Source organism: Hemitrygon akajei, chromosome 24 (genome assembly GCF_048418815.1).
Source record: "Hemitrygon akajei chromosome 24, sHemAka1.3, whole genome shotgun sequence".
Classification (NCBI taxonomy): domain Eukaryota; kingdom Metazoa; phylum Chordata; class Chondrichthyes; order Myliobatiformes; family Dasyatidae; genus Hemitrygon; species Hemitrygon akajei.
The window spans coordinates 305,672-323,406 of NC_133147.1; the positions used below are offsets into that span (position 1 = coordinate 305,672).

At 42.7% G+C, this 17,735-nt stretch overlaps 1 protein-coding gene across 5 annotated transcripts in view; it reads left to right on the top strand.

Moving 5' to 3' along the window:
• Positions 1-17,735, top strand: part of LOC140715778 (importin subunit alpha-7-like) — a 129,539-nt gene that overhangs the window by 20,889 nt on the left and 90,915 nt on the right. For all 5 annotated transcript variants that reach the window (XM_073028152.1, XM_073028154.1, XM_073028155.1 and 2 more), the window contains one exon: positions 7,140-7,235. In XM_073028152.1, the coding sequence (XP_072884253.1) occupies positions 7,140-7,235 (96 nt within the window). The remainder of the gene's footprint in view (positions 1-7,139; positions 7,236-17,735) is intronic.

Genomic DNA, 17,735 nt, shown 5'->3' on the forward strand with positions numbered 1-17,735 from the left:
ATCTGTGTTGGCAGTCCAGTCTAGCTTCTCGTCCAACTGTACTCCCAGATACTTGTAGGTCTTAACCTGCTCCACACATTCTCCATTAATGATCACTGGCTCCATATGAGGCCTAGATCTCCTAAAGTCCACCACCATCTCCTTGGTCTTGGTGACATTGAGACGCAGGTAGTTTGAGTTGCACCATATCACAAAGTCCTGTATCAGTTTCCTATACTCCTCCTCCTGTCCATTCCTGACACACCCCACTATGGCCGTGTCATCAGCGAACTTCTGCACATGGCAGGACTCCGAGTTATATTGGAAGTCAGATGTGTACAGGGTGAACAGGACCGGAGAGAGTACGGTTCCCTGTGGCGCTCCTGTGCTGCTGACCACTGTGTCAGACCTACAGTCTCCCAACCGCACATACTGAGGTCTATCTGTCAAGTAGTCCACTATCCAATCCACCATGTGAGAGTCTACTCCCATCTCCGTTAGTTTGTGCTTTAAGATCTTGGGCTGGATGGTGTTAAAGGCACTAGAGAAGTCAAGGAATGTAATCCTCACAGCACAACTGACCCCATCTAGGTGAGAGAGTGATTTGTGCAGCAAATACGTGATAGCATCCTCCACTCCCACCTTCTCCTTATACGCAAACTGAAGCGGATCCCGGGCGTGCCTGGTTTGTGGCCTCAGATTCTGTATTATCAGCCGCTCCATGGTCTTCATCACGTGCGACGTCAAGGCAACAGGTCTGAAGTCATTCAACTCCTTTGGTTGTGGTTTCTTCGGTACCGGGACAATACAAGATGTTTTCCACTGTCTGGGTACTCTTCTCTGATCTAGACTCATGTTGAAGATGCGCTGTAGTGGTTCTCCCAGTTCAGTTGCACAGGCCCTCAGTAATCGTGGGGAAACTCCATCCGGTCCAGCCGCCTTGCTGGTACAGATCTTCCTCAGTTGACCTTCCACCTGTGCAGCCGTAAACCTGGGCGTGGGCCAGGTCTCCTGTGAGTGGATATTTTCCTGTGAGGGAAGTAAGCCTGGTGTGGAGTTCTGCAGTGAGGGTGAGATTGTGCTGTCGAACCTATTGAAGAAGTTGTTCAGCTGGTTCGCTTTCTCCACATCTCCACTTATGTTTGCCCCCCGCTTTGCACCACATCCGGTGATGATCTTCATCCCATCCCACACCTCCTTCATGCTTTTTTCCTGCAGCTTTTGTTCTAACTTTCTCCTATACTGCTCCTTTGCCCCCCTTATCTGTACTCTGAGTTCCTTCTGAACTCTTTTAAGCTCCAACCGATCACCATCTTTAAAGGCCCTCTTCTTCTGGTTTAGGAGGCCTTTGATGTGACTAGTGATCCAGGGCTTATTATTGGGATAGCAGCGAACAGTTCTAACAGGAACAACCGCATCCACACAAAAATTAATATAGTCCGTTGTGCATTCAGTGACCTCCTCAACGCCCCCACAGAGCCCCCCTTGCAGTACATCCCAGTTAGTAGTACCGAAGCAATCTCTCAGGGCCTGTTCAGCTTTAGGAGTCCACTTTCTAAAAGAGCGTGTGGTAGTGGGATGCCTCATCACAATTGATTTATATCTTGACTGTAACAAAACCAGGTTGTGATCAGCTTTCCCCAGTGCAGGCAGCGGGGATGCACTATATGCATCCTGTACGTTTGCATACAGCAGGTCAATAGTCCTGTTACCCCTTGTGTAACAATCCACGTACTGGGAGAAAGCAGGTAGTGTCTTGTCCAAAGTCACATGGTTGAAGTCCCCTGTAATTAACACCAGTGCCTCAGGGTGTTGTGTCTGAAGCTTAGCAACGGCGGAGCTGATGACGTCACACGCTACCGTTGCGTCGGCACGCGGCGGGACATACACAATCACCGCAATGACGCTGGCGAATTCTCGAGGCAGGTAATATGGCCTCATACTCACAGCAATCAGCTCAATATCCTTTTCACAAACGGAGATCTTTGTACTCACATGCCCGGGGTTACACCATCTTACGTTAATGTAGAGAGCGAGTCCCCCTCCTTTCTTCTTCCCACACTTTTTGGCATCTCTGTCAAATCTTACCGTAGTAAAACCAGGTAATTCTACGTTTACATCCGGGATATTAGCCGTCAGCCATGTTTCGGAAAAGCACATTAAACTGCATTCCTTGTATGCTTTAACATTCCTTACTAGTGAGGCTAGCTCATCCACTTTATTTGGATCCTTGAAGGTCCGAGAACAGATCCTTGTGGGACACCACCAGTCACAACCCTCCAATCTGAATGTACTCCCTCCACCACAACCCTCTGCCTTCTGCAGGCAAGCCAATTCTGAATCTATCTGGCCAAACTTCCCTGGATCCCATGCCTTCTGACTTCCTGAATAAGCCTACCGTGTGAAACCTTGTAAAATGCCTTACTAAAATCCATGTAGATCACATCCACTGCACTACCCTCATCTATATGCCTGGTCACCTCCTCAAAGAACTCTATCAGCTTGTGAGGCACGATCTGCCCTTCACAAAACCATGCTGACTGTTCCTGATCAGACCATGATTCTCTAAATGCCCATAGATCCTATCTCTAAGAATCTTTTCCAGCAGCTTTCCCACCACAGACGTAAGGCTCACTGCTCTATAATTACCTGGACTGTCCCTACTACCTTTTTTGAACAAGGGGACAACATTCGCCTCCCTCCAATCCTCCGGTACCATTCCCGTGGACAACGAAGACATTAAGATCCTAGCCAGAGGTTCAGCAATATCTTCCCTTGCCTCATGGAGCAGCCTGGGGAATATTCCATCAGGCCCCGGGGACTTATCCATCCTAATGTATTTTAACAGCTCCAACACCTCCTCTCCCTTAATATCAACATGCTCCAGAACATCAACCTCTTTCATATTGTCCTCACCGTCATCAAGTTCCCTCTCAGTGGTGAATACCGAAGAGAAGTATTCATTGAGGACCTCGCTCACTTCCACAGTCTCCAGGCACATCTTCCCACTTTTATCTCTAATCGGTCCTACCTTCACTCCTGTCATCCTTTTGTTCTTCACATAATTGAAGAATGCCTTGGGGTTTTCCTTTACCCTATTCGCCAAGGCCTTCTCATGCCCCTTTCTTGCTCTTCTCAGCCCCTTCTTAAGCTCCTTTCTTGCTACCCTATATTCCTCAATAGACCCATCTGATCCTTGCTTCCTAAACCTCATGTATGCTGTCTTCTTCCACCTGACTAGATTTTCCACGTCACTTGTCACCCATGATTCCTTCACCCTACCATTCTTTATCTTCCTCACCGGGACAAATTTATCCCTAACATCCTGCAAGAGATCCTTAAACATCGACCACATGTCCATAGTACATTTCCCCGCAAAAACATCATCCCAATTCACACCCGCAAGTTCTAGCCTTATAGCCTCATAATTTGCCCTTCCCCAATTAAAAATTTTCCTATCCTCTCTGATTCTATCCTTTTCCACGATAATGCTAAAGGTCAGGGAACGGTGATCACTGTCCCCCAGATGCTCACCCGCTGACAGATCTGTGACCTGACCCAGTTCATTACCTAATACTATATCCAGTATGGCATTCCCCCTAGTCGGTCTGTCACAATACTGTGACAGGAATCCATCCTGGACACACTTAACAAACTCTGCCCCATCTAAACCCTTGGAACTAATCAAGTGCCAATCAATATTAGGGAAGTTAAAGTCACCCATGATAACAACCCTGTTATTTTTGCACCTTTCCAAAATCTGCCTCCTAATCTGCTCCTTGGTATCTCTGGTGCTACCAGGGGGCCTATAGAATACCCCCAGTAGAGTAACTGCTCCCTTCCTGTTCCTGACTTCCACCCATAGTGACTCAAAAGAGGATCCTGCTACATTACCCACCCTTTCTGCAGCAGTAATAGTATCCCTGACCAGTAATGCCACCCCTCCTCCCCTTTTTCCTCCCTCTCTATCCCTTTTAAAGCACTGAAATCCAGGAATATTGAGAATCCATTCCTGCCCTGGTGCCAGCCAAGTCTCCGTAATGGCCACTACATCATAATTCCATGTATGTATCCAAGCTCTCAGTTCATCACCTTTGTTCCTGATGCTTCTTGCATTGAAGTGCACACACTTTAGCCCTTCTACCTTACTACCTTTACACCCTTTATTCTGCTGCTCTTTCCTCAAAGCCTCTCTATATGTTAGATCTGGCTTTACTCCATGCTATGTTTATGATGGCTCTACTGAAGTCTGGCAATAGGTTGCTGGTAGTACAAAAGGCAAGAAATTTGACTAAAAACATTATTAATAACACTTCTTCTGAGGTACGTTGTGTACAAACAATGAAGAGGTGAGTGAAGACGAAGCTGACTTGAGGGATGAGCTGTGTTTGTGTGTTGCAAAATTGGAATGGAACATGTTTGAGACATCGTTAAAGTCGTTGGAGATGGTGTCGGTGTTGGAGATAAAGTTGGAGTGAGCAATTTGGAGGAGTTGAGGCAGAGGAGTTTCCGTGCCTGTCCACCTAAACTGGGACTGAGTTTGGATCAGCACCAAGCTGATTAGAAGGTTCAGAGCAGTTTCAGGCTTGCCAGCAAGTTCTAGGCCTGGAGTGTATTGTGGCAAGGTCTGGGTTCTAGCGCAGGGGACAATCCAGTGTTTGGATGATTTAAATGCCAGCCAGATAGACTGGAAAAGCGGGATGTCGGGACTGGAGACGAGGGTTGAGCCAACTTTGCTTGCTTTTTTGTCATATTCACTCCGCGGTGCTAAGTCTGTGAGACTGCCCCAGCTACTAAGCGTTTGTGTGTGCAGGCTTTGTGGTGATTTGTCTCAATATATGATGAACTGACACTGAGGCTATGGGCCTACTCCGGCTGCTCTGGGATTTGGGTCTATGGACTCAATTTGGTATGGAATGCTTTTGCTTGCTTTTATTGTTTGCATGATCTGTGTTTCTACTCTTTCTCTTTCTCTGTACATTGGATATTGGTCTTTTTTTTAATTGGGTTCTTTCAGGTTTCTTGCTTTGTGGCTGCCTGTAACAGATGAATCCAAAGGTTGTATAATTTATACATACTTTGATTACAAATGTATTTTGAATCCTGCAAGAAGATGAATCTCAATGTTGTAAATAGTATAGATACTTTGATAATAAATGTACTTTGAACTTTGAAGTTAGAGACATACATCAGGGTGCCCTTCATTGGTTACTACTCAGAATTCAACACTATCATCCCTTCAACTTATAACTAAGCTCCAAGATCTGGGTCTTAATATCTCCCTGTGGAACTTGATCCTCGATTTCCTCACTGGCAAACTGCAGTTCAGATTGGCAACAACATCTCCTCCACATTCACCATCCATACAAGTGCACCACAGGCTGGGTGCTTAGCTTCCTGTTCTACTCACTTTACGCTTATGAGTGTGAGGCTAAGTATAACTCTAATGCCATATTTAAGTTTTTTGACCTCACAACTGTTGTTGGCTGGTACAAAGTTGGCAACGATTTAGCATATAGAAGGGAGGCTGAAAATTGAGTGAACGATGCCACAACAGCAACCTCTACTCAACGTCACTGAACCAAACAGCTGATTATTCACTACAGGAGGAAGATGCTGGGGTTCCATGAGCCTGTCCTCATTTGGGGAACAGAAGTGTAGAGGGTCAATAACGTTAAATTTCTTGACATAAACATATCAGAGGATCTGTCCTGGAACCAACACAGAAGTGTCATCACAAAGAAGGCATGATTGAATGCAGAGCATTCTTAATTGGCCAAATTTTGCTGCTGTGCCTTATGGTTGGGGTCTCATAGAGGTATATAAAATGATGAGGGGCATAGATGGGGTTGATTTCCCAGTTTTGGAGAATCACAAACTGGAGAGCATAGGTTTAAGTTGTGAGGGGAAAGATTTAACAGGAATTTGAGAGAGATTTGTTTCATAGAGGGTGATATGTAAGTGGAATGAGTGGCCAGAGGAAATGGTTCAGGCAGGTACATTAAAATAGTTGGATGGGTACATATATAGGGATGTTTGGAAGGATGTGGTGCACACGGGACAGGCTTAGATGAGCATCTTGGACAACATGGATCAGAAGGGCTGAAGAGTTTGTCTCTGCACCGTATGTCTCTAAGACCCATAGAGTTTTAGATAGCAATGGAGCTTCTTCAAGATTGCCCATTCTTGCAAGAAGCATCAGAATCAGGTTTAATATCACCGGCATATGTTGTGAAATTTGTTGTCTTTGCAGCAGCAGCAGCAGCAGTACCATGCAATACAATGTGAATTGCAGAAGTGTGTATGTATATATAGTAAAAATAGAACTTAAAAATGTAATGAGGTAGTGTTCATGGATTCAATGTCCATTCAGAAATCGGCAGAGAGGAAGAAGCTATTCCTAAATTGCTGAATATAGGCCTTCTGGACCTTAACCTGTACCTCCTCTCTGATAGTAACAACGTGAACAAGGCATGACCAGGCTGGTGGGGGGTCTTTAATGACGGATGCCTCCTTTTTGAGACATCACTCCTTGAAGATGCCCTGGATACTTTGGAGGCTAGTGCACATGATGGAGCTAACTAAGTTCACAACTCTTCGCAGCTTATTTTGATCCTGTGCAGTAGCCCCCAAACCTCCCCCCCCCCCATACCAGATAATAATGCAGCCAATTAGAATGCTCTCCACTGTACATCGGTAGAACTTTGTGAGTGTCTTTGGTGACATACTGAATCTCCTCAAACTCCTAATGAAATATAGCTGCTGTTGTGCTTCTTTATAGCTGCATTGATATTCTGGGCCCAACATAGATACTCAGATCTTGACACCCAGGAACTTGAAATTGCTCACTCGTTCCACTTCTGATCCCTCGATGAGGACAGGTGTGTGTTTCCTCTTACCTTTTCAGAAGTCCACAATCAGTTCTTTGGTTTTAGTGGCAGGGAATTAAAAGTATGCTAAAAACTAGCAAGTACTTTTTGATTGAAATCATTAATGTAATCGTTACTGTTCCGATTGTCATTCCAGCTAAAATATTACACCTTTTCATTTACTGATCACTGAAAATCAGAAACTCTTGTATCCGGTTGATAGCTTTAACAAAATACTTATTTTACACAACTGTCAGTTCTTGAGATTTGATGAATCTTATTCTTTTCCAGCTGTTTAAAAGGAGAAATGTGGAAATTATTAATGATGAATCTGCCGCATTTGAAAGTCCTCTCATGGATTCATTTGTCAGCTCTTCAGCAGCAGGGGTAAGAACAGTAGATGATGTATGTCTGAATTTAACTAGTAACAAGGCGGCAATGGTTTGTAATTAGCCACCTTTAGGGTGTGAATTCATATGGTGAATTGTGAAATTGAATAATTTTTCTAATTTTTAGAACAGAATAATTTCTAATTTTTAGAACAGAATAATATGTTGTTATTAATATTTTTTAAAATGTGAAACCTTCAAGGTAAGAAGGATGCTGCTATGACCTGTATATGACACAACTTGACATTGGTAGCAGACATATCTACCTAGTGAACACAGCCAACTCAAGGGAACAAGACAAAACAAGAACCAGAACATGGAGGAGTGATGGAATTCGTTGTGGCATCCATTACCATTGACTCATGTTTCAGGACTACTTCTTCATCTATCTTGATGGCTTTGGTGTAGTACCATGGTGTCATTGTCTGTAAAATAACATGCAGTGTGGTTTATATTATATTTATCAGCAAAAACCCAGGAACAAGCATATTTTAATGTTCTTAAGTTGCTTCAATACCAAAAAAACTCCTAATATAGTGTACATCTAGATTCCTCTATTCATGGAAGCCTTTCAAACTATATTTTTAACCTATATGTCCAAACAAATACAATAGTAAATTAGTGAGAAGCATAGAAACAGATTGTAAGAGCTTCTTTTGATATGTGGATAAAGGAAAAAGAACTCTCAAAGACAACTGTAGATCCCCTGCATGTAGAGATGGAAGAATTTATAATGGGGAATAAAGAAATAAGAGGAATTACATAGATTCTGGAATACATTGAGTGTGACTAATGTGGCCACACTGTGTAGGAAAAGAGAAAGGGAGAGGGCAGGAACAAATACCTGTCAGTCTAATATCAAAACTGTAGGGCAGCCTTGCCCAGGAGGAACTCAACTATAGGGTAATGTATTTGGTGGAAATGTACATAATTCGCAACCACCGACATTGAGTTGGGATTCACTTTAAGAGGCTGGTCTGATGTGATGATGTATTATATGAATTTCTGTTACCATGCTTTGTGTTCAGTTAAGTTGTTAGGGTTGTTATGGTTTTTCTTAAACATAAAATACCTCACGTCCTTTTATTTACAAAAACCTACAATACTAGACAATACAGTGGAATTCACAATAAAGAATGTGATATCAAGATACACAATAACTAATAATACAGTTCAGTAGAGTTGACATGGATTTATGGTAAGGAAATCATGTTCGATTAACCTGATATTTTCTCTAGATTTAGTCTTAGAGCAGATGAAGGAGCTCCAGGAAAGAGAGTTACAGAAAATGAGGCCAACCAAGTTGACTAACTGAACAAATCCTATTTGTCTGTGTTTAGCCCAAGTTCCTTTAAACTTTTCCTATCCATGTCCCTATCCAAATGTGATGTTTATATCTTCTGAAGGTTGTTCATAAGATGCCAAAGTGGTCATTGGTCTATGAATTAGAGCTCATGGAATTGGGAGTAATAGACCAGTTGTTTGATAGAAAACAATGGGTCATCAGGCTGTTGCAATGAGATGGCATGGAGACTGGTGCTTGAACACCAGTTATCCACAGTTTTAATTATTGACTTAGATGAGATCAAATCTAAAATTAGCAAATTTGCTGGTGAGTTGGACTTAAATGGGCTTGTGACTGGTGATGAGAATATTCAAGAAAGGTCATAGGGATCATTTGGTCCGGAAAGGTAATAAGGCTGAGCCTGCTGGGCCTGAACACCTCCCTCTGCAACTGGATTCTAGACTTCCTGACTGGGAGACCTCAGTCAGTCCGGATCAGAGGCAGCATCTCCACAGGGGGCCCCTAGGGCTGTGTGCTCAGTCCACTGCTGTTCACTCTGCTGACCCATGACTGTGCTGCAACACACAGCTCAAACCACATCATCAAGTTCGCCGATGACATGACCATGGTGGGTCTCATCAGCAAGAATGATGAGTCGTCTTACAGAGAGGAGATGCAGCGGCTAACGGACTGGTGCAGAGCCAACAACCTGTCTCTGAATGTGAACAAAACTAAAGAGGTGGTTGTTGACTTCAGGAGGGCACGGAGTGACCACTCCCCACTGCACCAAATTTCTTGGTGTTCACCTGGCGGAGAATATCACCTGGTCTCTCAACACCAGCTCCATAGCAAAGAAAGCCCAGCAGTGTCTCTACTTTCTGCGAAGGCTGAGGAAAGTTAATCTCCCCCTGCCCCCATCCTCATCACATTCTACAGGGGTTGTATTGAGAGCATCCTGAGCAGCTGCATCACTGCCTGGTTCGGAAATTGCACCATCTCAGATCGCAAGACCCTACAGCGGATAGTGAGGTCAGCTGAGAAGATCATCGAGGTCTCTCTTCCCGCCATTATAGACATTTACACTACACACTGCATCTGCAAAGCAAACAGCATTATGAAGGACCCCACGCACCCCTCATACAAATGCTTCTCCCTCCTGCTGTCTGGGAAAAGGCACCGAAGCATTCGGGCTCTCACGACCAGACTATGTAACAGTTTCTTCCCCCAAACTATCAGACTCCTCAATACCCAGAGCCTGGACTGACACCTTACTGCCCTATTGTCTTGTTTATTATTTATTGTAATGCCTGCACTGTTTGTGCACTTTATGTGGTCCTGGGTAGGTCTGTAGTGTAGTTTTTTTTCTGTGTTTTTTATGTAGTTCAGTGTAGTTTTTGTACTGTGTCATGTAACACCATGGTCCTGAAAAATGTTGTCTCATTTTTACTATATACTGTACCAGCAGTTATGGTCAAAATGACAATAAGAAGTGACCTGACTTGACCATTGAGTCTTATGGATGGGATTTACCAGCATTTGGAGAAGCATCTAATCAGGGATAGTCTGCATGACTTTGTGAAGGGAAGGTTGATCTGCATGAGCCTAATTGAGTTTTTCAAAGAGATACCATAACAAATTGATGAAGTCAAGTCAAGTCGCTTTTTATTGTCATTTCGACCATAAGCTGCTGGTGCAGTACACAGTAAAAATGAGACAGCATTCCTCCAGGACCATGGTGCTACATGAAACAACAAAAAACTACACTAGACTACAGACCTACACAGGACTACATAAAATGCACAAAACAGTGCAGGGCAGTACAACGATTAATTAATTAATAATTAATAAACAAGGCAATAGGCACAGTAGAGGACAAATTTCAATATACTAATAAATGATGTAGATGTCAGTCTAGACTCTGGGTATTGAGGAGTATGATGGCTTGGGGGAAGAAACTGTTGCCAGTCTAGTCGTGAGAGCTCGAATGCTTTGGTACCTTTCTCCAGATGGCAGGAGGGAGAAGAGTTTGCGTGAGGGGTGCGTGTGGTCCTTCACAGTGCTGTTAGCTTTGTGGGTGTGGCAATGGAATCAGTATCAGAATCAGGTTTATTATCACTGGCATGTGACGTGAAACTTCTATAGTTGTACTGTGGAGAGCATTCTGACGGACTGTATCACTATCTGGTATGGAGGGGCTACTGCATACGACTGAAAGAAGCTGCAGAAGGTTGTAAATCTAGTTAGCTCCATCTTAGGCACTAGCCTACAAAGTATCCAGGACATCTTTAGGGAGCGGTGTCTCAGAAAGGCAGTGTCCATTATTAAAGACCTCCAGCACCCATGGTATGCTCTTTTCTCACTGTTACCATCTGGTAGGAGATACAGAAGCCTGAAGGCACACACTCAGCAATTCAGGAACAGCTTCTTCCCCTTGCCATCTGATTCCTAAATGGACTTTGAAGCTTTGGACACTACCTCACTTTTTTTAATATACAATATTTCTGTTTTTGCAGAAAACATGTATATTCTATTCAATACACATAATTGATTTACTTGTTTATTATTATGTTTTGTTTTATTATTATTTTTTCTCTCTCTGCTAGATTATGTATTGCATTGAACTACTGCTGCTAAGTTAACAAATTTCACGTCACATGCCAGTGATCATAAACCTGATTCTGAATTCTGATTAATTTAGCAGCAGCAGTACAATGCTAAACATAATATAGAAGTAAAAAATGTGTATATGGATTTTAGTAAGGTGTTTGACAAAGTCATCCAGAAAGTCATGAGAAGTGGGATCCACGGAGACCTGGCTGTGTGGATTCAGAACTGGCTTGCTGATAGAAGGTAGAATATGGTAGTAGATGGAGAGTATTCTGTCTGGAAGGTTGGTGACTAGTGGCTTTCTGTAGGGATCTGTTCTGGGACCCCTGCTCTTTGTGGTTTTTAATAATGAGTTGGATGACGAGTTTGAGGGGTGTGTTGGTATGTTTGCTGATGACACGAAGGTTGGTGGTGCTGTAGATGGTGGTTGTCGGTTACAACGGGATACAGACAGGATGTAGAGTTGGGCAGACAAGTCATTGATGGAGTTCAATTGGAAAAGTGTGAGTTGATACATTTTTGGAGGATTAAACTTTAAGGCTAAGTGCAAGGTGAATGGCTGTATTCCCAGCAGTGTGGAAGAACAGAGGGATCTTAGGGTAGTGTGCACATCCCTCACAGTTGCTGAGCAGATTAATAGGGTAGTTAAGGTGTTTTGTGTGCGTTGGACTTCATTAGTCGGAGATTGCAGCTGTATAAAACTCTGGTTAGATTACATTTGGAATATTGTGTTCTGTTCTGGTTGCCTCATTATAGGAAACTTTAGAGAGGGTGCAGAGGAGATTTACCAGGACACTGCCTGGATTAGGATTAGAGAGCATGTCATGAAGAAAGGTTAAGTTCATTAAGTTGGGATTTTTCTCATTTAAGTGACAGAATGACAGATGACTTGATAGAGGTCTGTAAGATTAGAAGAAGCATAGACAGAGTGGATATATCTCCTTTTTCCCAGGAAGGCAGTGGCCACACCAGAGAACACGTGCTTAAGGTAAGTGAAAATTAATGGGAAATGTCAGAGGAAGGTCTGTTACACAGAGAGTAGTAGGTGTCTGGAATACACTGGCAGTGGTGAAGGAAGAGGTAGCTAGGGATATTTAAGAGATTTAAATTTAAGAGACATTTAGATAGGCACATGGATGTAGGAAAATGGATTATAATAGACCATGTAGGAGGGAAAGGTTAGGTTGATTTTAGAGTAATTTTAAAGGTTCAGCACAACATTGTGGTCTGCTGGGGCTGTGTTGTAGTCTGCTTTAAAAAAGCTTCAGCTGTACATGGATAAGCAGAGTGAGTGGGCTGCAGTATGACAGAAAGAGGAAAATGCAGAAAAATGTAAGATGCTGTTTGGATTGCAAGACATCAGTTATAGGTAGGGACTGGATAGGCTGGATTGTTTTACATGGAGTGAAGGATCTGAGAGGTTACCTGGTAGAGATAGATAAAATTGTAAGAGAAAGAGGTTAGAAAATCAGAATGCTTTCTCTGCCAGAAGTGATGGAATCATGTACAATGAAGTGACATTTAGACGGGTAGTTAAATAGGCACAACATTGAAGGATGCTCCGTAAAGCAGGGAAATGTGACTAGTGTAGATGGTTAGCATGAACATGGGTGGGCTGAAGAGCCATTCTGTTCTGTGTTTATCACCTCAGCAGAAAACGTGTTTTTTAAAAAAAATTGGATAGCATTGACATTCAAAAGGATCAGAGTTTCCTTGTACGTCAGTCACTGAAAACTGAGGAGCTGGTAGAACATGAAGTTATGATGTTATGTTTGATGCGCTAATTAATCCAGAACCTATATCAACCTCTGTTTTAAATACAGTATACACAATTCTTGGCCTTCACAGCTGTCTGTGCAATGAATTCCACAGATTCACCACCCTTTGGCTAAAGAAATTCTTTTTCATCTCTGTCCTAAATGGATGTTCCTCTATTCTGAGTCTGTGTCCTCTAGTCCAAGACTTGTCCACTGGAGGAAACATTCTCCCCACGTCAACTCTATCCAGACTTTTCAATAATTGATAAGTATTGATGAGATCATCTCTCATTCTTCTAAACTCCAGCGAGTACAGGCTCAGAGCCATCAAACACTCCTTATATGTTAACTCTTTCATTCTTGGAATATTCTCGCGAGCATCTTTTGGATTCTCTCCAATGCCTGCACATCTTTTCTTAGATAAAGTTCCTTATATTTTGTACCATGGTGCGAGCAGAATAATCTGCAGCTTAATGTGAAAAAGAATAAGGAGCTGATGTTGGACCTGAGGAGGGCTAAGGCACCGGTGACCCCCGTTTCCATCCAAGGGAGTCAGTGTGGACATGGTGGAGGATTACAAATACCTGGGGATATGAATTGACAATAAACTGGACTGGTCAAAGAACACTAAGGCTGTCTACAAGAAGGGTCAGAGCCATTTCTATTTCCTGAGGAGACTGAGGTCCTTTAACATCTGCCTAAAGATGCTGAGGATGTTCTGCAAGGCTGTGGTGGCCAGTGCTATCATGTTTGCTGTTGTGTGCTGGGGCAGCAGGCTGAGGGTAGCAGGCACCTACAGAATCAACAAACTCATTCATAAGGCCAGTGATGTTGTGGGGGTGTAACTGGACTCTCTGACGGTGGTGTCTGAAAAGAGGATGCTGTCCAAGTTGCATGCCATCTTGGACAATGACTCCCATACACTCCATAATGTACTGCTTAGGCACAGGAGTACACTCAGCCAGAGACTCATTCCACCGAGATGCAACACTGAGCGTCATAGGAAGTCATTCCTACCTGTGACCATCAAACTTTACAACTCCTCCCTCAGAGTGTCAGACACCCTGAGCCAATAGGCTGGTCCTGGACTTATTTCCACTTGGCATAATTAACTTATTATTATTTAATTATTTATGGTTTTATATTGCTATATTTCTTCACTATTCTTGGTTGGTGTGACTGTAACAAAACCCAATTTCCCTCGGGATCAATAAAGTATGTCTCTCTGTCTGTATACTGCTCACACTACTCTAAGTGTGTTCTGACCAGTGCCTTATAAAGCCTCAGCATCACATCCTCACTCTTATATTCTAGTTGTCTTGAAATGAATGCCAACATTACACTTGCCTTTCTTACCACCAACTCAGCCTGCAAGTTAACCTTTAGGAAATCCTGCATGAGGACTCCCAAGTCCCCTTGGACGTCTGAGTTTTAAATTTTCTCCCTGTTCAGAGAATAGTCTCTGCCATTACTCATTCTACCAAAGTGCATGACCATATAGTTCCATCCACTATATTTTATTTTCCACTTCCTTGCCCATTCTCCTAATCTATCTCACTCCTCCTGCAGACTCTTTGCTTCCTTAACACTACCTGCCCCTTCGCCTATCTTTGTATCATTTGCAAACTTGGCCACAAAGCTAACAATTCCATCATTAAAGTCATTGACATATTACGCAAAAAGAAGCGGTCCCAACACCAATCTCTGCGGCACACCTCTAATCACTGGCAGCCAACTAGAAAAGGCCTCCTTTATTCGCACTCTTTGCCTCCTGCTAGTCAGTCAATCTTCTGTCCTTACAGGCTTTCTCGCCTTTTGGCATCAGTTATCCATCTCCCTTTCAAGTTCTGTTGCACTCTCTATCTGTTCTGTACTCCAGAGGACTCTGGTTTGAGTTTCCTTACATTTGTTAGCTTTTGCAGCCATGTTGATAAGAAGTGCTGAATTGGATGGTCTGTCTCGGCTTCCTTCTGAGATTCTCTCCATCACAGAAGTAAGACTTTCGTTGAATGGATTCACTCCATGTTACAGTAGGAAATAGATGAGAGCACTGGAAATGCTGTGGATCATTTTGCTTTCCATCATCAGCAAAGCGATGGAAGGTATCATTAAAAATGTTGACAAGTAATCCAGAGAACCAAGGCCACATCTCACTGCAACAAGAAACTACCAAGTTGTTATATTAAAAAAAACACAAAATCTGTTTACTTCACTAATGTCCAGGGGAGAAAATCTGTTATCCTTGCACAGTGTGGCCTGCATGTGGTTGACTTTTAAATTTTATGGACTTTTAAATCTAACAAGTCATTCAAGTTGCATCAAAATCCCTTATTTAAACGGAGAAGAAATAATACTGGAGTAGTCACCTGGCATCAGTGTGGACATGGTGACTTTATTCCCAATTTAGGGATCTTGCAAAGATATGGGGGTAAGTGTCTGTGTTGCGAACCCCGTAACTGGGTGTCTTACCAGCAAAGATAGGAGTAGCCGTTGAAGTCTGATGATACTATTTTTAACTGTATTTATTAGTAAAAATACACAAAAATAATATCAATGCAAATATACAGATAATATAAGTCATGTTACGAATGAGGAGCAAATCTGATGGGCAGAAGGGTACAGAATCGCCAATGCCTGCCCCCCCCCCCCCCCCCCCTTTTTGAGAATCGCAAGATCGCTATTATTTCTGGTCTGATACCCAGGAAATGAGAGAGATACACATCATGTCAGTAATGAGAGAGAGACGCAAGATAACAGAAAAGGCAGTTGTTATTGACAACGCAGGAATACACAAAAAGTGGAATGTCTCCTTCTAACAAAAGCGGAACGGAACCACTGATTACTGCTATTGTCTCTTGGAGAAGGAATTGTGTATTGAGTACTGTACTATTCATTGAAACCCCTCAGGGGGCAGCCAGAGTGGTCTGGTTGAGGGATTGCATCATCCCAACCTGATTGACACCTGAGACCCCGTGAGTGAGGATAAAAATAGGGTCTGGGGAACACCCCTCAGATGCACCAGGAGAGATGCTACGAGACCGGTGGGGGCTTGTGTGTGTGTCCACCCTTGCCTGGGTGACGAGTCCTCCATGGAACGGTCTAGCTAAAGGACGGATACGGATCAAGATTGTAACAAGGAAAGTCGGCAAGTTTTTCTCTCTCTCTCTCCAACAATTGCCACACGGTGATCAGCAACGACTGCAGCCTGTATGAACTGAACTGAACTTTATATTTCCATCGGACAATTCATTATCCCCGAGACAACGATAGAGCTTATTTCTTATTGATGATTATTATACCCGCAATTTTAGGTTTAGTATTGATGACGTATATTATCTGTATATTTGCATTGATATTTTTGTGTATTTTTACTAATAAATACTGTTAAAAATAGTATCATCAGACTTCAACGGCTACTCCTATCTTTGCTGGTAAGACACCCAGTTACAGGGTTCGTAACAGTCATCAATACTAAACCTAAAAGTGCGGGTATAATGATAATCAATAAGAAATAAGCTCTATCGTTGTCTAGGGGATAATGAATTGTCCGATGAAAATATAAAGTTCAGTTCAGTTCATACAGGCTGCAGTCGTTGTTGCTCACGGTGTTGCAATTGTTGGAGAGAGAGAAAAAGCAGTAACAGCTATTAACTTGCCGACTTTCCTTTTACGATCTGGATCCTTCGATTCGTTGTTGTTGTGGCCATTCACGTAGGACCCCTCCGCATCCTTTAGCTAGACCGTTCCGTGGTGGACTCGTCACCCAGGCAAGGGTGGACACACACACAAGCCCCCACCGGTCTCTTAGCGTTTCTCCTGGTGTGTCTGAGGGGTGTTCCCCAAACCCTACTTTTATCCTCACTCATGGGGTCTCAGGTGTCAATCAGGTTGGGATGATGCAATCCCTCAACCAGACCACTCTGGCTGCCCCCTGAGGGGTTTCAATGAATAGTACAGTACTCAATACACAATTCCTCCTTCAAGAGACAATAGTAGTAATCTCTCTCTTTGTCAATAGGAGACATTCCACCTTGTGTATTCTGGCGTTGTCTCTCTGTCATTTCCTGACATGCTGTGTATCTCTCTCATTTCCTGGGTATCATACCCGAAATAATAGCGATCTTGCGATTCTCAAAAAGGGGGGGGGGTGGGCATTGGCGATTCTGTACCCTTCTGCCCATCAGAGTTGCTCCTCATTCGTAACACACCCATCCTTCTAAGGATTTTTACCACTGGGAAAAATTAACTAATACAGAGTCTTACAGAATTTCAGAATCTAACACAATACAGAAGAGTTTTTTTCACTACAGAGTAATACAGTTATACATTCAATTCAGCATCTAGATAAACAGTCAGCGAGCACATTATCACTTCCTTTAATATGCTGTATCTTAATATCAAATTCTTGCAGCATCAGACTCCAACTTAATAACCACTTTTTTAAAATTCCTTTTCTTCAGCAAAACAAAACTAAAGGGTTGTGATCTTAAGTATATAATACAAAATGTGAACCAATATATGTGTGATTATTCTGTAGTACATTACAATAGTTTATGCAAATACTAATCTTTATTTTACTTTCAAACTTAACGGTCAATCTTCCATGGTGTTGTCTTTATTATTTACATGCTGTGTCGAAATCCCTTAAAACCAGATCCGGTTATTTAAAGTAGCATTTTTCAACCTTCGCCCCTTTTCCAGTTAACTCTCATGTGGTTAGCTTGCTTACCAGTGTGGAATAGGCTTTTGCATGCTCCTTTCATAGGAGTTATTTTATCAACAATGTTTTCCAAACTTAGCCCATCTTCTCAACTTCCACACAATTCTTTATTTTTAAGCAAGTCATTAG